The sequence below is a fragment of the Myotis daubentonii genome, chromosome 4, assembly GCF_963259705.1.
Source record: "Myotis daubentonii chromosome 4, mMyoDau2.1, whole genome shotgun sequence".
NCBI classification, from domain to species: domain Eukaryota; kingdom Metazoa; phylum Chordata; class Mammalia; order Chiroptera; family Vespertilionidae; genus Myotis; species Myotis daubentonii.
The window spans coordinates 9,172,902-9,194,015 of record NC_081843.1 but is presented as its reverse complement, the minus strand read 5'-3'; the positions used below and the strand labels follow the sequence as shown (position 1 = coordinate 9,194,015).

The 21,114-nt window shown below is 43.8% G+C and overlaps 1 protein-coding gene and 1 pseudogene across 1 annotated transcript in view; one reads left to right on the top strand and one right to left on the bottom strand.

Moving 5' to 3' along the window:
* LOC132232700 (integrin alpha-M-like) overlaps positions 1–21,114 on the top strand; it is a 50,804-nt gene that overhangs the window by 17,487 nt on the left and 12,203 nt on the right. Inside the window, exons 6-12 of the mRNA XM_059692162.1 lie at positions 97–227; positions 669–814; positions 1,923–2,076; positions 2,957–3,107; positions 7,715–7,788; positions 9,902–10,031; positions 10,261–10,403. Coding sequence (XP_059548145.1) covers positions 97–227; positions 669–814; positions 1,923–2,076; positions 2,957–3,107; positions 7,715–7,788; positions 9,902–10,031; positions 10,261–10,403 — 929 coding nt within the window. The remainder of the gene's footprint in view (positions 1–96; positions 228–668; positions 815–1,922; positions 2,077–2,956; positions 3,108–7,714; positions 7,789–9,901; positions 10,032–10,260; positions 10,404–21,114) is intronic.
* LOC132233959 (small nucleolar RNA SNORA31) lies at positions 12,801–12,920 on the bottom strand (annotated as a pseudogene).

The window sequence follows — 21,114 nt, the reverse complement described above, 5'->3', positions numbered from 1 at the left end:
GCCGGTTTAGGCCCGATCCTGAGGAATAATACTAACCTACATGTAGCACCCAAAGCTGAAGTACGTAATCACGTCACACCCTTTTCCTTTGTCCAGAGTGCCCTCAGCAGGAGAGCGACATTGCCTTCTTGATTGATGGCTCTGGCAGCATAAACCCAAACGACTTTCTGCGGATGAAGGATTTCATCTCAACTGTGATGAATCAGTTCACAAAGTCCAAAACCTTGGTGAGGGCCAATGGGGAGGTTAGGGAGCAGCCCAAGCAAGGCTGCAAGGACAGAGCAACCAGGCCACCACTTTCCTCTCCTCCCTCAACTGCGGACTTTGACAAATGGTCAGTCGATCATGACTTTCTTCCACGATTCTCCTTCTTGCTCTGTCTGGATGAAGCTCGGCATTCCTCCAACTAACTCCCTGTAAAGTGGGCAGCTCTGACTATGCGACAGGGGTTGGCACGGAGATGAAACCCCCGTGTCGTCTCTGACTGAGTTCTAGTTCTGAGAGCAGATGGCAGGTCTCTTTCCTGGTGGGGCAGAAAGAGGGGGCAGTGTAGAAGTTGGAGACCGGGGTGCTTTAAGATTTCTGCAGGGCTTTCTGGGAGATGGCTAAGGGGGGGGGGGAGGGGGGAGAGCCATCTTCTTCAGTGTAATGCCAGGTCCCGTCCCCAGTTCTCTTTGATGCAGTACTCTGACAAGTTCCAGACGCATTTCACCTTCCAACATTTCGCGGCCAACCCTTACCCGAGGCTACTGGTGGGGCCAATCACACAGCTGAAGGGGTGGACACACACAGCCACAGGAATCCGCAAAGTAGTGTAAGCTCTATCCTTTTTGCTTAGGATGTGGGAAGGGGTGATCCTCTTGGCTGGGTTTTGAAGGATGAGGGGAGTTGTCCAGGCAGGAGGGAGTAAAGGCTACTTCTGGTTGAGGAAACAGCATGCTAAGGTGTGGAGGAGGGACTGCTCATGACAAAACAAGTTGTGAGTAAAGGTGGGAGTGAAGGAGGAAGCGAGAGGAAGGCTGGAGGGCTGGAGAGATAGCTGAGGCCAGAGGGATCCACGGAAGGTTTTAAACAGTGGGGAGATGGAACCATCACTCCTTTTGGAACGTTCACTCTGATTTCTGTGAGTGTGAGTGAGTGTATCTGTATGTGTATGTGTGTGTGTGTGTGTGTGTGTGAGAGAGTGTGTGTATGAGTGTGTGTGAGTGTGTGTGTGAGTGTGTGTGTGTATGTGTGTGTGAGTGTATGTGTGTGTGAGCGTGTATGTTTATGTGTGTGTGAATGTGTGTATGTGTGAGTATGTGTGTGTATGTGTGTGATTGTGTGTATGTGTGAGTGTGTGAATGTGTGTATGTATGTGTGTATGTATGTGTGTATGTGAATGTGTGTGTATGTGTGAGAGAGTGTATGTGTGTGTATGTGTGCATATGTGTGTGTGAATGTGTGTGTATGTATGTGTGTGAGTGTGTGTATGTGTGTGTGAGTGAGTGTATGTGTGTATGTGTGAGTGTGTGTATGTGTGTGTGTTTGTGTGTGTGAGTGCGTGTGAGTGTATGTGTGTGTAGAGGCAAAGATGGAGGTGGGTCAAAAGTGCAGGAGATAAGCTAGAGAGCTGTTGACGAAGCCCAATTAAGATTTTAAATATAAAATATTTAATTATATATACTTTTTAATTTAAGAGGAATAATACTCAGTTAAAAAACTCACCCTCTGCAAAGCATGGAGAAGCAGTGACGGTGTCTTCCGGCCACTCCTCGCCCCTCTCCTGCTGCCTTCACCCCAGTGGTCGGCCAGGGGAGCCCCAGCCCGTCCTAGACAGGGCGCAGCTGAGCCTCACCAGCGACTGCTGAGCCTGACCCCTCCCGGCATCAAGCGCACCTCCACCTGCTCGCACCTGACTTTTCCCTCCTCTCCCCGCACAGAAGAGAACTGTTTAACAGCAACAGCGGAGCCCGGAAGAATGCCCTTAAGATCCTAGTTGTCATCACAGACGGAAACAAGTTGAATGACCCCTTGGAGTACCGGGATGTCATCCCCGAGGCAGACAGAGAGGGCGTCATTCGCTACGTCATTGGGGTAGGAACTGTGCTCCCGGCCTGATGCCTCTGCAGAGGCTTTCTGCTTGGGCACACCCTCCTGCGGCGAGCAAACACCAATACAATCGAGGTGGGCGACAGTCCCGGCCCACCCCTAGGCGGGTGTATCGGTGAACTACTGTCACAAGGGCGCTGCGCCAGAAACTCCCCAGCCCAGTGGTTTAAACAGTGAGTGGGCCTGGAGGTGCTCTGGGCAGTGTTTCTGGTCTCAGCGGGGCTCACTCCTGCAGCCCCGCTGACCATGGCTGGGCGCTCTCCTGCGCCCTCTGCTGGACGGGATGGCGGGGCAGCAGTAACGGGGCTTCTGCTCCAGCTCACCCTCCAGAGGCCTGGCCTGGGCACGTCCTCATGGCGAGGGCAGAGGAATAAAGAGCCAGTGGAGATGTCGCAAGCACTTTTTCAAGCCTCTGTTTGCATCGCACTTAATAGCATGCATGTGGCTGACCGCAGAGAAGTGAGCGAGGCAGCCCACTCGGCCAGGAACAGGAGGGCACAGCGCCGCTTTGGGGAAATGGCTGGGGCTGAGGGATGGCTAAAGGGTTGGGATCACCAGTGTAATCCACCTACCACAGAACCTTGTGTGACGGCAAGTGGGAAACACCTTCATGAAGGGAAAGGGCGCCCCTTCCTCGGGGGAGGCCAGCCCCCCAGGAGGCAGCACAGCTCACAGACCAAAGGTGGGGTTCAGTCCCAGCTGCCCCCTCGACATAGAGGACAACCGCTCTCCTCTGCGTGGCGGCCTGGCCCAGGGGCCTCTGGTGCTCCCTCCTGTGACACACATTGTTTCCGATACTTGTCCTGCAGAATGCTCTGTGCCGGAATGTTCTTGGTCTGATTCGGCCTCTGCTCCTTGGTAACAGGTGGGCAAAGCCTTCAATACAAGGGATTCCCGCAAAGAGCTGGAAACCATCGCGTCCAAGCCGCCTCGCGACCACGTGTTCCAGGTGACCAACTTCGAAGCTCTGAAGACCATTCAGAACCAGCTTCAGGAAAAGATCTTTGCGATTGAAGGTGAGCTCTGGTTCCGTGTTTCTGAAACAGCCCCAGAGGCAGCTCTTCGCCCAGAAACACGCATTCCTCTTCAGAAACTAGACCCTCCTGATCTGGTATCCTGACCCTCAGCATCAGCTCTTGCTGGGGTTCTTGTTCGGCCATCTATAGGGTGTCCCAAAATTCACGCAAGAAGTAATTTTGATAGAAAACACAGGTTTTTAATTAAAAATTGTAAATTTTTTATTGATTCATAAAGTATACAGTATAGGGTTATGTATGGAATAGCACATCAGGTAAATGGCCTCCACGGCTTTGCTGGCACAAACGCAAAGCTGTGGTTTTCATTGGTCTTCATTGTCCCTGCTCCTGGGCCATAATTGGTACTCAGTAATGCTTATCAAATTGAAGGGATTGAATTCAAAGGGCAACAGATATTAGAATCTGATTCAATAAACCAAGTAAAATTAGGCTTTTATTTATTTATTTTTGTTGTTGTTAATGCTCATGCAAAATTCAAATCTTGCGTGAATTTTGGGACACTCAATAGAAGGGTTCAGGAAATCTGAAGACGGGGCTGTGTGTAACTTACGAGTCCAGAGACGAAGCATAATTTTGAAAGGCATATGGGGGTCAGAGGAGCTTAGCTAAAAGGAATTTAGATCTCGTCTCAGGACCCCATGCTTTTTATTAACATAAATTGTCCTGAGGTGAGGTGGAGATATACACATCAAAGGGTCAGGGTTTCCTATACAGAATCCATTGTCAGAATGGAAGAATTAGCCTACGGCTGTTCAGGTGTTTGGCCAGTAGGAGGAAATAACATGTAGATTAAGATGCCCTGAGCTGTCTGGCAGCAAGCAATCCATCCCTTTTCAGGTTTGGGGAAATGCCTTTAAGCCATTCCCAACAGGTGACTACATGTGTGACTCAGCCCTTGTTGAGTCCCCAAGTTCCATCAACCTTTTGATGAAACTCTTGCAATTATGACATGCTGGAATTGGCTTCTGGAAAGCTCTCTCCCCGGTTCCTCCATTTCCAGCAACTCTGGCTCCACTTGGTCAGTTCCTTCGGAATAGAAAGATCTAGACTTTTTTTCTCTCTAATTTTGCTGCTCTTGCCACAGGCTGAACATTTGGAGGGTGGGGGAGCCAAACCCCCCACAGTATTTTTCTTAAAATGTGGATGTTGCCAACATTTGTCTGTTTGGTTCACTGCTGTTTTCCCAGTGCCTGGAACAGTGCCTGGTGCATAGAGGGTGCTCGATAAACGTTTTCTGAATAAAAGAATTTAAAATTGGGGGAAGGTTCACATACAATCTGGATTTATGGCTACTCTTGGAAAGCTGGAATATTATACACCTACAGGACCACATTCCCACTTGGAAAAAGTGGCCGGAGCCAAAGAGCCACCATCCCTTTAAAAGGGGTGGGGCATATGCTTTCTCATTTAACATGGCTCTCACCCGAGCCTCTCTTTGGCCACCAAAGCGTGTGTGTGTGTGTGTGTGTGTGTGTGTGTGTGTGTGTGTGTGTGTGTGTTTTACAGGAATATAAAACTATTGACACTGTTTACCAGTACTTACAATAAAGTAAACCATGTACAGTTAGGCAACACTGTTTACTACAAAGTGACTGTTTTTCCTGGCTTCTGCTGAGCCAGTACCCCAAATGCTGAGACAGAGCCACGTGTAAGGGATGAGTTGGCTAAAGAGAAAACAGGCAGGTCAAGTGTTTAGATGACAACAGCTTGTCACCACCTATTCCAGCAGGTCCTCCATGGCCAAGGTTTCTAACCATCTGATTAGGTTTCCATGAACATAGTCCATGAATCAAGACCCTGTAGTCAACGTGGCACAGGGATTTCAACTTCAGGTAAAGAGATGGCTTATGAGGAAGAGGCTTTAAGTAAGCCTGCTGGCCTGATGAACCCACTAGTTCTCCTATTTGGGTGGGAGTTTGTTGATAGTGACAAAACTTTCCTTTCAGGGTTTTTTCTTTTTTTTTCTTATAAATAGTATATATATTTTTTTATTGCTTAAAGTATTACAAAGGGTATTACATATGTGTCCATTTTTTCCCCCCGCCCTAGACAGTCCCCTAGCCTCCCCTATCCCCCGGTGTCTTATGTCCATTGGTTATGCTTATATGCATGCATACAAGTCCTTTGGTTGATCTCTTACCTCCCTACCTCCTGCACCCCCACCCTCCCCGACCTTCCCGCTGCAGTTTGACAATCTGTTTGAGGCAGCTCTGCCTCTGTATCTATTATTGTTCAAAAGTTTATAATGGTCTCTATTATCGGGTTTTTCAAATAAACTTGCATTTATGATTGTAGACATGGACAGAGATTCTGATATGGCTGCTCTTAAATGGTCCGAGTTAAACTGCTTACATTATATTTAAACTAGAGGCCCGGTGCACAAAATTTGTGCACTCAGGGAGGGGGGTCCCTCAGCCTGGCCTGTGCCATCTTGCAGTCTGGGAGCCCTCGAGGGATGTCCGACTGATGGCTTAGGCCTGCTTCCTGTGCTGCTGCGGAGATGGGAGAGGCTCCTGCCACCGCCACTGCACTTGCCAGCCGTGAGCCCAGCTTCTGGCTGAGCCGTGCTCCCCCTGTGGGAGTGCACTGACCACCAGGGGGCAGCTCCTGTGTTGAGTGTCTGCCCCCTTGGTGGTCAGTGTGCGTCATAGGGACTGGTTGTCCTGCTGTTTGGTCAATTTGCATATTAGCCTTTTATTATATAGGATTGCCCAGTTAATTACCAATTCCCTATTTAATTCTGGAGGTTAAAGCCTTGGGGGAAATTTCAGTGGCATGGCAGTGATTGATTTCCTAGGCAGCTCAGAAACACACGCTTATCTGTGGCTGTGGATGTTGTGCTTGTTTTGGTGAATGTTTAAGAAAAAGAAAGAAACAAAAACCACTTAAATATTTGTTTTATGTAAATTCACCAAACCACCCAAATAAACAGAAAACCCGCAATGGTCCTTAGGTATAAATGAGTTTAACACAGGTTCTGACTGAGTCATGACTATGGGGATTTCCCCCAACATTTAGGAAAGTTTCCTAATGCAGAGGGAGAAATACACCATGGTATCCAGTGTTCTTTCTGATAAAGGAAGCGACTACAGAGAGGCTTTGTTCAAAGTGCCCCGTGCCACAGATGCAACCGCCCAGCCCCTCCCCCAGTGCTCCTTCAAAGCAGACATCAAACTTGATTTTCATTAGAATGTAGTTATGTCTTATGCTAACAAATAAAAAACCAAGACCCACCATATTCATCTGTAACTATAACTAACTATAACTATAACCATAATAACCATAACCATAACCAAACTATAACTATAACTATACTATAACTATACCATAACCATAACTAAACTATAACTATAACCATGACCATAGCCATAACGAAAACTAAACTATACCCATACCCATACCCATAACTATAACTATAACCATAACTAAACCATAACTATAGCCATAACCAAAACTAAACTATACCCATACCTATAACTCTAACCATAACTAAACCATAACCATAACCATAGCCATAACCAAAATGAAACTATACCCATACCCATAACCGTAACCATAACCATACTATAACTATAACTATAACCATAACTATAACCATAACCATAACCATACTATAACTATAACCATAACCAACTATAACTATATATGGAAAGCAATGCAATTATTGGGCTTCATCTCTGGGACAAGAATGCCAAGTCAGACTCTCCTCATCAGAAGCAATTACAATGGGGGACACTTCCTATTTGACTCTTGCCAGCACCACATCCGCGACGTCTGCCTCCTCTGTCTCAGGAGAAACATTGACTCCCCACTGTCTGTGGCACGAGTGGTCCTTCAGGATCACACCTTCAGGATCACAGCCACGTGGCTGATGAGCAGCAGCTCTTCTCTTTGATTCACTGTCATCAGAGTCACTGCGGATAAAGATTTTCTTTCTGTACCAGCTTTTTCTTCACCAGCTTTTTGAGGATGAAGAAATGCTTCCGTGAGCTCTGGGCCATCTAAATGTCCTCCAGGTTCCCAAGCATTGTCAGCCTCCGAGTCCCGAGGGAATGACCCACTGACCATTTGCTCAGCGTCGGTCCGATGCTTTTTCCACTACAAATTCTTCAGGTTCCGTCTCTTCAACTTTTCACTCTTTCGTTTTGTTTTGTTCCCAGTGTTTGCAGTGTAGTTTTATTGGAGACCGTTTTTTATTGCAGACTTTGATAGTTATTCTCCACCTCAGAGCTGCTCTGGGCCCTGCCCACTGCCGTCCAGCCCCATCCTAAGGGAGGGGTGGGGACTGGCTACCGCAGCATTTGAATTTCCAGCCCGTGTTCCAGGCTCTCCTGCCTTCTTTTAAAATATATGTATTTTTATTGATTTCAAAGAGGAAGGGAGAGGGAGAGATAGGAACATCAATGATGAGATCATTGATCGGCTGCCTCCTGCACACCCACTCCTGGGGATTCAGCCTGTAACCTGGGCATGTGCTCTGACCAGGAAACGAACAGTGACCTCCTGGTTCATATGTCGATGCTCAACCACTGAGCCACGCCAGCGGGCTCTGCCTTCTTTAATGTGGAGAGGTCTCCTCCTCACAGGTACTCAGTCAGGAAGTAGCAGCACCTTCGAGTATGAGATGTCTCAGGAAGGCTTCAGTGCTTCCATAACCTCCGTAAGTGCCCTTCGTTACGTTGTGGGGGTGGTAAGAGGAAGGGGGAGAAGAGGCAAAGGGGTTGGGGCTCTTCTCTGTGATGGGTAGTTTTTGGGAGGCACCTCTTTGATGATCAGCAGTGGTCCTTTCTCGCTTCTTTGTCAACCCTGTTCCGTGTGCAACATAATGAGTCTATATGTGTGTACACTGGGAAACGAAACGACCACCACAGTAAGTCTAGGTAACATCTGTCACCTCACATGGTTACAATTTTTTTCTTGGAATGAGAACTTTTAAGATTTATTCTCTTAGCAACGTGCAAATATACAATGCAGTATTTTAACTATGGTTGCCATGCTGTACATCACATCCCAGGACTTATTTATTTTATAACTGGAAGTTTGTAACTTTGATCACCTTTATCTGTTTTGCCCTCTCCCTATCCCTTGCCTTTGGCAACCATCAATTTGTTCTCTGTATCTATGAGTAGTTCTTTAGATTCTATATATAAGTGGGAGAATATAGTGTTTGTCTTTCTCTGTCTGACTTTGTTCACATAGCCTAATGCCCTCCAGGTCCATCCATGTTGTCACAAATTACAGGATTTCCTTCTTTTAAAAAAATTTTTTTTTCTTTATTGATTAAGGTATTACATATGTGTCCTTATCCCCCCATTTCCGCCCCCCCCCACACACACTCATGCCCTCATCCCCCTGGTGTCTGTGTCCATTGGTTAGGCTTATATGCATGCATACAAGTCCTTTGGTTGATCTCTCCCCCTTACCCCCAGCTTCCCCTATCTTCCCTCTGAGGTCTGATGGTCTGATCGATGCTTCTCTGTCTCTTCCTTCTTTTTTTTTTTTTTATGGCTGAGAAATATCCCATTGTATCCGCCACATTTTCTTTATCATCCATCCACTGATAGACACTTAGTTTGCTTCTAAGTCTCGGCTATTGTAAATAATGCTGCAGCAAACACGGGGCGCAGCTATCTTTTTGAATTAGTGTTTTCGTTTCCTTCAGATAAATACCTAGAGTGAAATTCCTGGTTCGTATAGTAATTCTTTTTTTAATTTTTTGAAAAAAAATTTCATAGTTTTTCATAGTGGTTGCACCAATTTACATTCCCAAACAGTGCACATCCTCACCAACACTCGTTATATTTTACCTTTTTGATGACAGCTATTCTCACATGTGTGAGGTGATCTCTCACTGTGGTTTTGACTTTGTTGAGTGTTGTTGAGCACTTTTCATGTACCTCTTGGCTATCTATATGTGTTCTTTGGAGAAATGTTTATTCAGATCCTCTGCCTATTTTTAAATCATGTTGTTTGTTCTCTTGCTATTGAGTTGTATGAGTTCTTTATCTATTTTGGATGTATTAACCCGTTGTCAGACATATGACTGAAATATATGTCTTCTCCCATCCTATTGGTTGCCTGTTTCATTTTATTGATGGCTTCCTTTGTTGTGCACAGCTTTTGATGTAGTCCCATTAGTTTATTTTTGCTTTTGTTGCCTTTGCTTTTGGTGTCAAATCCAACAACAACAACAACCCATCGCTAAGACTGATGTGAAGGAGCTTCCCACCCCTCTTTTCTTCTCGGAGTTTTATGATCTCAGATCTAATGTTCAAATAGTTAATTCATTTGGAGCTGATGTTTGTGAATGGCGAAAGATAGTGGTCCAGTTTCATTCTTTTGAATGTGGCTGTCCAGTTTCCCCTTCCCCATTTTTGAAGGAACTGTCCTTTCTCCATTGTATGTTCTTGGCTTCTTTGTTGTAAATTAGTTGACCACATATGCATGGGTTTATTTCTGGCTCTCTATTTTGTTTCATTGGTCTATGTGTCTGTTTTTATGTCAATACCATACTTTTTGATTACTATAGCTTTGCAATATAGTTTGAAATCAGGAAGTGTACTGCCTCTGGCTTTGTTCTTTCTCAAAATGTTTTAGTTATTTAGGTGTGGGTTGTATTTTTGTTTTTGTTGTGTGTGTGTGTGTGTGTGTGTGTGATTCCATACAAATTTTAGGGTTGTTTGTTTTATTTCTATGGAAAACACCATTGCAATTTTGATGTGGATTGTACTGAAGCTATAGATTGTTCAATCCCGTCCTATTCTCTTTCCCAGAATGGTCCCTTGCTGGGTGCTGTGGGGAGCTTTGACTGGGCGGGTGGAGCCTTCCTGCATATGTCAGAGGATAAAGCCACCTTCATCAACACAACCAGGGTAGATGCAGACATGAACAATGCTTACTTGGGTAAGTGGGGAGGACAGGGTCAGGATGTGGTACCACTCAACCTGATGTGGCTGGAACTGTCATAGGCCCCTGGGATAGGTTTAAAGACAGAAATTTCAAAATTTTATTTTAATTATGTTAACAAAGAGAAATACAGTGCGGGGTCCAGTTACCCCAACCTATCAAGCGTGGGCCTGCTAGAGGGGGCAGGGCCTACAAGAAAACAACCTTCTCTTGATATCACCTTTAGGTTATGCTGCCGAAGTCATCTCGCGGGGCCGGGTGCAAACCCTGGCCTTGGGGGCTCCTCGATACCAGCACACCGGCCTGGTGGCAATGTTCAGACAGAGCGCTGGGGCCTGGGAGGCCAACGCGATTATCGAGGGCAGCCAGGTGAGTGCAGAGCATGTGGGCCATGAATGTGCACATAGAGGCACCTGGGATGGAGAGATTCCAGGGTGGCATTGCCAGGTGCCATGTGTGACAGAGGTTTATAAAGGCACCTCAGAGGGCCTTGGGCTGGAGACTCACAGAATCAGCTTTGCATTTGAGGATACTCTCACAACAATCTATGTATATATATAAAAGTCTAAGTGACCGGCCAACCATTCAGCCATCTGACCTGTGGCTTTGATGCGCACTGACCACCAGGGGGCAGATGCTCAACACAGGAGTGGAAACCACAGGCATGGAAACATTGAACAGACTAATGAATCTCAGAGGGAAAGGGGGAGGACGGAGGGCGAGAAGAGATTAACCAAAGATCTTATATGCATACTAGAGGCCCAGTGCACGGATTCGTGCATGGGTGGGATCCCTTGGCCTGGCCTGTGCCCTCTCGCAATCCGGGACCCTCAGGGAATGTCAGAGAGCAGGTTTCTGCCTGATCCCAGCAGGCCAGGCAGAGGGACCCCTCTGGCGAACAAATTCATACACTGGGCCTCTAGTAAATAATAACACAGACCTGTACAGAGCTCTCTATGAGTTTACCTGTATACGGAGCTGGTATTTGACAGTACATAATCAATATAAGCATATTAGTTATTAAAGCATTGAAATAATTCCATATCTGTCATATTTCCCTGCGGTGGCCCCTGTCTTGCAAAATGGTCCCTTACCCAGTACTCCTTTTTTTATTTTTAATCCTCACCCAAGAATATTTTTCCATTGATTTTTAGAGAAAGTGGAAGAGAGAGGGAAAGACAGAGAGAAATATCAGTGTGAGAGAAACACATTGATTGGTTGCCTCCTGCATGCACTCTGACCAGGACTGGGGCCAGGGTGCAGCCTGCAACTGAGGTACATGCCCTTGACCAGAATCATACCCGGGACCCTTTGTCTGCAGGCCAACGCTCTATCCACTGAGCCAAACCGGCTAGGGCCCCAGTACTCTTTGAACTTCTCCAGCAACTATGAAGTCAGGCAGGGCACCTCAGGGGACCTCTAAGACCTACTCTGGCTAAGTCCCTGCTCAGAGCCTGAGCAGTCCTAACAGTTCCCTATTTTAAATATTACCCCTGCAGAAGCGGTGTGGCTGCATCTTATGTGGTGTGTGAGGCAAAAATCTTTAGTCAAAACCATCCTTGCAAATTCCTTAAATAGGACTATATCCATGATACTGTAGTTCTGTGTGCATTCCTTTAATTTTCATCTGTGGTTCTCTTTGGTCTGCAATTAATGCATCACGTGTGGATGAAACCAGTTTGCTCTGTACCAGAACGATTTTGTTGTAATTCTTTGTCAATAGTCAGATTCTTCATATATTCTTTAAAAGTTTCACCGACACAGATTGACCATTGATGGCGCCAGGGCCTGACACACAGAAGGGGCAGGTGGGGAGAATGTGTGGGGATTCCAGGGAGTCAAGGGTGAGTGTGTTGCTACTTCTCTGTGTGTGTGTGTGTGTGGTCCAGAATGACAGGGGGAAGGCCAGCTGGCAAACTTCCCCTCCACATGCAAATATTAAACATGCAAATTACAACCAAGGGTGATAAATACTTACACTGGAACAGTCAAATGGGAGCAAGTGGGAGGGGCACCCACAGGAGAGCGTCAGGGAAGGCTTCCTGAAGGCAGCGCGCAAGGGGAAGAACTAGAGAAGTGAGGAGTGAGGAGAGGAAACAGTCAGAAGGAGACAGTGTGAGTTGGGAGTGTGAGTGTAGGGGAAGGGGAGGAGGTGGGAGCAAACACTGAGGAGAAGGATAGGAAACAGATTCATCTCAAATTTACCCCCTCCCTCCACTTTTACTGCCACAGCCTGGTCCAGGCCATCATCATCTTTCCTGTAGATCCAGCTGTAACCTTCCTACTGGTCTCCCAAGTCCCATGTTGCCTCCCTCTAACCCAGTGGTTCTCAACCTTCGGGCCCTTTAAATACAGTTCCTCATGTTGTGACCCAACCATAAAATTATTTTCGTTGCTACTTCATAACTGTAATGTTGCTACTGTTATGAATCATAATGTAAATATCTGATATACAGGATGGTCTTAGGCGACCCCTGTGAAAGGGTCGTTTGATTGCCGAAGGGGTCGCGACCTACAGGTTGAGAACCGCTGCTCTTTCTTTCTTTCTTTCTTTCTTTCTTTCTTTCTTTCTTTCTTTCTTTCTTTCTTTCTTTCTTTCTTTCTTTCTCTCTCTCTCTCTCTCTCTCTCTCTCTCTCTCTCTCTCTCTCCCTTCTCTCTCTCTCTCTCTCTCTCTCTCTCTCTCTTTCTCCCTTTCTCTCTCTCTCTCTCTCTCTCTCTCTCTCTCTCTCTCTCTCTCTTTCTTTCTTTCTTTTTTTTTTTTTTGCAGACTTAGTCCCTTATTCAATCTGGGCCGCCACAAAGACCGGCAGAAAGCGCAAGGATATTTTCCTTTCGCATCCCAGTGCAAACCAAAAGAGCAATGAGCTTTCTAAGTGAGAAACCATTTATTAGTCCTCAGTTTAAGACCCTTCGTTGACCACAGACCAATATCCAGTAAAGATTTAAAAAATTTCAACAAAATACAGTTGACTCTTGAACTGTATGGGTTAGAACTGTATAGATCCACCCCCACCCCCCAGTAAATACCATATTGGGAAAATTTTTGGAGATTTGCAGCAGTTTGAAAAATTCACAAACTGTATAGCCTAGAAATATTGAAAACACGAAAAAAAAGCTGTGTCATGAACGCATGCAATATGTAACATATACAAAATATGTGTTGATCAACTGCTCATGCTATTGGTAAGGCTTTTGGTTGATAGTTGGCTATTAGTAGTTAAGTTTGCTGTATGGATTTCATTTACATGAGAGGGGATAGGTCGAAACCCTTTCATTGTTCAAGGGTCAACTATATTAGCAAATTGACCTCAGTAATCTCCAAAAAGGGTAATAATACATCATGACCAAGTCTGGTTTATCTCGGGGATTAGGGCTTGTTCAACAGTGTTGCAGAAATTAACAAACTGATTCTAAATGGAAGAGCAAGGGACCCAGAATAGCCAAAACAATCTTGAAACAGAAGAATGAAGATCTCACTTATATGTGGAATCTAATGAACAAAATAAACTGATAAACAAAATAGATCCAGAGACATGGAAACATGCAACAGACTGAAGATCCTCAGAGGGAAGGAGGATGGGGGAGGAAAGAGATTAACCAAGGAACTTATATGCATACTAGAGGCCTGGTGCATGAAATTCGTGCACTTGGTGGGGGTCCCTCAGCCTGGCCTGTGCCTTCTTTTAGTCCAGGACCCCTCGTTCCTTACTGCCTGCCTGCTCGCTGCTTCTTACTGCTCATGGCTCCTTAGCACTGCTGCAGAGACAGGAGAGGCTCCGGCCACCGCCGCCGCTGCCCTTGCCAGCCATTGAGCGTCTGCCCCCTGGTGGTTCTATGTTCTATGCACATCACAGAACTGGTTGTTCCAGCGTTTGGTTGATTTGCATATTAGGCTTTCATTATATTGGACAGGCATAGCCCATGGACACAGACAATAGGGGGTGAGGACCAGGGTAAAGATGGAGATGGGGAGGAGGGGTCAATGGGGAAACAGGGGACATCTGTAATACTTTCAACAATAAAGATAAATTTTTTAAAAAAAGAGAAAGAAGAATGAAATTTGAGGACTCACACTTTCTCATTTCAAAACTTTTAAAAAAAATCTTCACCCGAGGATATGTTTTCTCCATTTCCTTTTAGAGAGAGTGGTTGCAGGGCCAGGGATTGAGCCCGAAACCGGGGCACATTCTCTTGACCAAAATTGAACCCAAGATCCTTCAGTCCATGGGGCCGACGATCCAACCACTGCTCAGGGAAAAACTTAAGTACTGTTGACTGAAAAATATCAGCTAGTATTTTGTCATCAAAAAGGACTTATTCATGAAAAAGGAAGGGTTGCAAACCAGTGCATGAGACATGGCAAGCCACGTGCACACTCTGGCCTGCGTGCCAAGACGAGGGGTATTTATAGGAGGAAAAAGGAAGTTAAGGGACAAGGAAATCAGAACCTGAGCGCTTTATTATAAACAGTGCTTCCAGCAGGGTCCTCCTGATTACATAGAGTGTGAGAGCTGCCATCAGCCCTAGCTCCTCCCATAGATCCTCCCGACCAATTATGTTTGCTTACAGTTTCAGTTAGTCTTATGCACTACAAGCTACAGTAATAAAGACAGTACAGTATGGTACTGGATAAGGATAGACCTATAGATCAATGGAACAGAACTGAGAGTACAGAAATAAACCCATACGTCTATGGTCAATTAATTTCTGACAAAGATACCAAGTTCATTCAATGGAGAAAATAATTTTTTCCAACAAATGATGCTGCAATGGATATCTGCATGAAAGAGAATAAATTTGGACCCCGTACTTCACAATATACAAAAATTAACTCAAAATGGATCAGAGACCTAAATGCAAGAACTAAAGCTATAAACCTCTTAGAATGAGCTATAGGTGAATTTTTGTAATCATAGATTTGGCAATGATTTCTTAAATATGACACCACAAGCACAAGAAACCAAAGAAAAAATAGACAAATTGTAGTTCATCAAATTAAAAACTCTTGAGCAACTATACACTATAAAGAAAATGAAAAGAATGGGAGAAACTATTCATAAATAATATATCTGATAAAGTTCTGGTATTTAGAAAATAGAGAGTGGGGCGAAAATCGGGTTACAGTTGTGAAACACAGAGTTTACTCTTGTATTGTTATTTATTAATTAGAGCATTATTTCCATACAAATAACTGTAAACCTACTTTTGCCCCACCCTGTATAAAGAACCCTTATAACTCAACAATAAAGGACAAATAATGTAATTTTCAAATGGATAAGGATTTGAATAGACATTTCTCCAGAGAAGGCATACAAATGGCCAACAGGTACACGAAAAGATGTTCAACATAAGCAGTCATTAGGGGAATGCAAATTAAAAACACAATAGAGATTTCACTAGAATGGCTATTCATTGATTATCACTTTTAATTTTTTAATTATAGTTGACATGCAATATTATATTAGTTTCACATGTACACCCCAGTGGTTAGACATTTTATAACTTAGTGATCATCCTGATCAATCTTGTACCCATCTGACACCATGCATAGTTATTAGAATATTATTGACTGTATCCCCTATGTTGTACCTTACATCTCCATGGCTATTCTGCAACAACCAAATTGTACTTAGCTCATGAATACATAAACAAAATGTGGCATATACATACAATGAAATACTATTTAGTCATAGTCCAGCTGCTGTGACTCAGTGGCTGAGCATTGACCTATGAACCAGGAGGTCATGGTTTGATTCCCAGTCAGGGTACATGCCCAGGTTGCAGGCTCGATCCCCAGTGTGGGGCGTGCAGGAGGCAGCCAATCAGTGACTCTTTTTCATCATTGATGTTTCTATCTCTCTTTCCCTCTCCCTTCCTCTTTGAAATCAATAAAAACATATTTAAAAAACTTTATGCTAAGTGAAAACAGTTACAAAAAGCCGCATATAGTATGATTCCATTCATCTGAAATGTCCATATTAGACAAATCCATAGAGCTAGAAGGTACACTAGTAGTTGCCAGGGGATAGAAGGAGTGGGGGAATCAGGAGTCACTGCTAACAGAAATAAGATTTCTTTTCAGGCTGATGGAAATGTTCTGGAATTAGTGGTGATGATTATACAGCCTTGTGAATATACAAAAACCCACTAAGTGTTATAGTTAAAAATGGTAAATTTTATGTTTGTAAATTTTATCTCGATCAGTCCAGCCAGTGTGGCTCAGTGGTTGAGCACCTATGAACCAGGAGGTCACGGATGCATTCTGTCAGTGCACGTGACCTGGTTGTAGGTTCGATCCCCAGTAGGGGGCATGCAGGAGGCAGCAGATCAATGATTCTAATCATTGATGTTTCTATCTCTCTCTCTCTCTCTCCCTTCCTCTCTGAAATAAATAAAAATATATTTTTTAAAAAAGCTATCATGACAAAAAGGCAATCAATGTAATTCACCATAACAACAGACTAGAAGAGAAAAAAACATAATATTAATAGATACAGAATTTTTTTTTTAACAAAATAATCCTTTCATTATGTTTAGTTCTCAGCAAACTAGGAACTAAAGGTAAAATCTTTAACCTGAGAAAGAGCATTCATAAAAAATAATTATAGCTGGCATCATATTTAAAAGTAAGAGAATATTTATCTCTTAAAATTGGAAAGAAAGCAAGAATATCCACTTTCACCAGTCTTATTCAACCTCATACTATAAGATGTAGCCAGTGCAATAAGGCAAGAAAAAGTCAGGGGGCTGAGAGGTTGTGGGGAGAAAGCATACAGAGTGGAAAGAAAAAAATAAGATTGTCTCTATTTGCAGATGACATGATTGTTTGGAAAATTGCATGACAAATTCCAAAGAATCGACAAAAAAACTATTATAACTAATAAGTTATTTCAGTAAGTTCTCAGGATACAAGATCAATATATATAAACTAGAGGCCCAGTGCATGAAATTTGTGCACTCGGGGAGATCCCCTCTGCCTAGCCTGTGCCCTCTCACAGTCTGGGACCCCTCTGGGGATGTCCAGGCCTAAGCCAGCAGTTGGACATCCTTAGTGCTACCACGGAGGTGGGAGAGGCTCTCGCCACTGCCGCTGCGCTCGCCAGCCGTGAGCCTGGCTCAGGGCTTCTGGCTGAGCGGCGCTCCCCCTGTGGGAGTGCACTGACCACCAGGGGCAGCTCCTGTGTTGAGTGTTTGCCCCCTGGTGATCAGTGCGCGTCATAGTGACCAGTTGTTCTGCCATTCGGTGGATTTGCATATTAGCCTTTTATTATATAGGATAAGTTGTAGTTCTATACTAGCAATAAACATTGGAAATTAAAATTTTATTTTATTTATTATTATTTTTTTTGAATTTTTGTGAGTTTATTTGAGCCAAACTGTCGACGTAGCCAGGAAGCAGAACCTCAACGAATTGAGATAATGCTTCCGGAAATTAAAATTTTAAAAAGTACTATTTATCATAGCACCAAAGACTATGAAATGTTGTTGTGTAACTTTAACAAAAGGTATGCAATATGTGTATGTTGTAAACTACAAACACTAATGAGAGAAATCAAAGACCTAAGTAAATAAATATACTATGTTCATGGACTAGAAGACTCAATATTGTTAAGATGTCAACTCTCCCCAAGCTGATCTGTAGATGCAACATAGGTCCATAGAAAATCCTAGAGTTTATTATGTACTAGAGGCCCGGTGCACGAATTCGTGCACGGGTAGGGTCCCTCTGCCTGGCTGATGATTGGCCCGATTGGAGCCAAAGAGGGCAGCTGGCCAGCCAGGGGGAGGGACTGCGGGAGGTTGGCTATGGGAGTGCACTTGCCAGCAGGGGGCAGCTCCTGCATTGAGCGTCTGCCCCCTGGTGGTCAGTGCATTGTCATAGTGACCAGTCGACTAGTCGTAATGATTGCTTAGGCTTCTCTCTATAGAGATAATTAACAAGCTAATTTTTAGATTTATATGAAAAATCATAGAAAGTAGAATTTCCAAAACGTTTCTGTAAAAGAACTTAGATAAATACCATTAGGTATTTAGCAGAGGATTCATACACTATGGGATTTTTATCACTGCTAACTTGTACTTCTGTTCAGCACACTTGCCCCTAGAGAGAGCTGCCCTGCACCCTGCCTCTCCAGCCCTCACCCTGAGTTAGTTAATCTAGTTCCTCCTCATGTGTCCTCGGCACTTTTGAGCTACTGTCCCTATGCTGGAGCTTAGAGTCAGTGGGTTTGTGAGCAAGTGCATTTGTGCGTGGGTTGTTTAAGAGCAGCGTCTTTGTCTTTCTCCAACACAATCCCCGCTGGTGTTCACAGCCTAATATTGTGGGGGCTTCTCTTCCTTGCACTGGTGCCCCAGGTTGGGGAGCCTAGTATGAGGCTGGGACCCCTCACTCCTCAGAGGGGACCTTCACAGACAAGATGTCCCTCCCAATTCAGAATCGCCACACTGTGGGTGCTGGACCTGCCAATTCTTGTATTTTCCACTCCTCATGCCAGTCTTGACATTGCTTCCTCTTTGTATCCCTAATTACAGGACTTCTGTTCAGCTAGTCGTAAGGTGGTCTCAATGATGGCTTTCTATAGTTTAGTTGTAATTTTGATGTGATCACTGGAGGAGGTGAGTACACAGTTTAGCTACTCCACTGTCTTGACTGAAAGCCTTTAGTCAGTTGATTTTTTAAATGGATTATTTTTAGAGAGAGAGGAATGGAGAGAGAGAAAAATATTGATGTGAGAGCATTACATCAATCAGCTGCCTCCCGCATGCCCTCTACTGGGGATCAAGCCTGCAACCTGGGCATGTGCCCTGACCAGGAATCAAACCAGCAACCTTTCATGCATGGGATGATGCCCAACCGAGCCACACCAACCAGGGCTAGTCAACTGATTTTGTTAAGGCACAAAGACAATTGAACGGAGAGTTCAATGATGCTGGAGCTATTGGACATGTATAATAAAAAACAAGAAAACAAAAACCTCTTCCCATGTCTAATATCATATTAAGATGAATTTAAAATAGATTATAGAGCTAAATGTAGAATCTAAAATTACAATACTTTTGGAGGAAATCCTCGTGACCTTGTGTTAGGCAAAGAGTTCTTAGATATAATACTATAAACATAGTCTATAAAGGAAACATTGATTTAAAAAAAAGCCTTCATTAAAATGAAGAGTTTTTGCTATGTGAAAGACACTGCTAAGAGAATGAACAATAAGATACAGACTTGGAGAAAATATTTGTAAATTTTCGTTCTTTTTTTAAAAAAATATTTTTATTGACTTCAGAGAGGAAGGAAGAGGGAGAGAGAGAAACATCGATGATGAGAGAGAATCATTGATTGGCTGCCTCCTGCACACCCCCTACTGGGGATCGAGCTGGCAACCCAGGCATGTACTCTTGACTGGAATCAAACCTGGGACCTTCCAGCTAGGGCTTTCCTTCCTTTTTTATTACATATCTGGCAAAGGATATATCTAGAATATATAAAGGATTCTCAAAATCAACAATAAGAAGCAATCCCCCCAAAATATAAGCCAAATATTAGAAGAGACACCTCCCGAAAGAAGATCTATGGATGGGAAATGAGCACATGAACACATACATGTTCCATGCTATTGGTCATTAGGGAAGGCAATTAAAACTGCAATGAGAGACTACTGTACATGTATTAGAATTGTTGGCATAAAATAAAAATAAACGGGCAATATCAAGTACCGGCAAGGACGTGCAGCAACTAAAACACTCACACAATGCTGTCAGAATGGAAAATGGCATGCCCATTTTGGAAAACAGTTTGTCAATATCTTATAAAGTTCAACATATAGTTCCCATGCCAGCAATCCCATTCTTAGGTATTTACTTAGGAGAAGTAAGAAGAGATATTTACATGAAAACCTGTATGTGAAGGTTTCTAGTGGCTCTATTCATACTTGTGCAAAACTAGAACAACCCAAGGGTCACTCAACTGGAATGGCTAAACAAACTGTGGTAGATATGAAGGCATACTAAGCAGAAATAAAAAGGAATGGATTACTGATACATGCAACACCACGGATGAATCTTAAATGCATTATTCTAGTGAAAGAAGCCACAGCCAAAGGCTAAATACTATATAGTATGTAGTCCAAAAGGCTACACACTGTGTCATTCCCTTTATATAACATTTGGAAAAGGCAAAACCATAGGGAGAGAAAGAGATCAGGGGTTTCCAGGGGCTGGTGGTTGAGGGAAGAGGTTGATTACTGTGGGGCATGAGGGAGTATTTGGGGGTGATGCAACTAATCTATATCCTGACCACGGTGGTGGTTAGATGACTGTGTGTTTTGCCAAAACTCATAAAACTACACTAAGAAGGCTGAATTTTATTGTAAGTAAATTATGCCCCAATAAAGCTGACCAAACAAACAAACAAAAAATCCTATTGATGAAGCTTAAATGCCTTTGTTGGCTGTCAGCATGGCCTGTCTCAACGCCGAGGGGCAGAAGTCATTCTTGACATCCCCTGCAGTTTTCATTCCTAGAACCTGCCTCAGTTCAAAATTGCTGTAGACATGTCCCTGTTTACCTGTTACTATTCCCTCTGCTCCACCATGCTTCCCAAGAGCCCTGGAAGGCTCTGTGTCTCCAAACCCTTGTTTACTGAATGAATGAATGAATGAATGAGTAGGTGAATGACTAAATGGATGAATCCTGTGGGTGAATTCTACACATTGACATTGAACATACTTTTGTGGGTTTTTAAAAAAATTCTTTTAAAAGGTAGACATTATTTCTCAATATCTCACAAAAACATTCTTGTAGTAATAGATATTTTTAATCCATATTAGTTGATTCTTTATTAGCCAGACTGCCAACTTTGACACCCTTCCCCCCCCCCCCACCCAACTAAAAACTTCCAATGTATTGAAAAGATCTGTGTGCTCTTCCAGGCTTTTCTGTCTATATTTTCCAGTCCAACTTCTTTTTTGTTATCTTCATTATCTCCTTATAACACTATTTGGGGTAAAATCCTCGCACTGCCCGTCACTCTGCTCCTCTTTCTGTCAGCGCATTCAAATGAGAATTTGCCGTCAACTACAG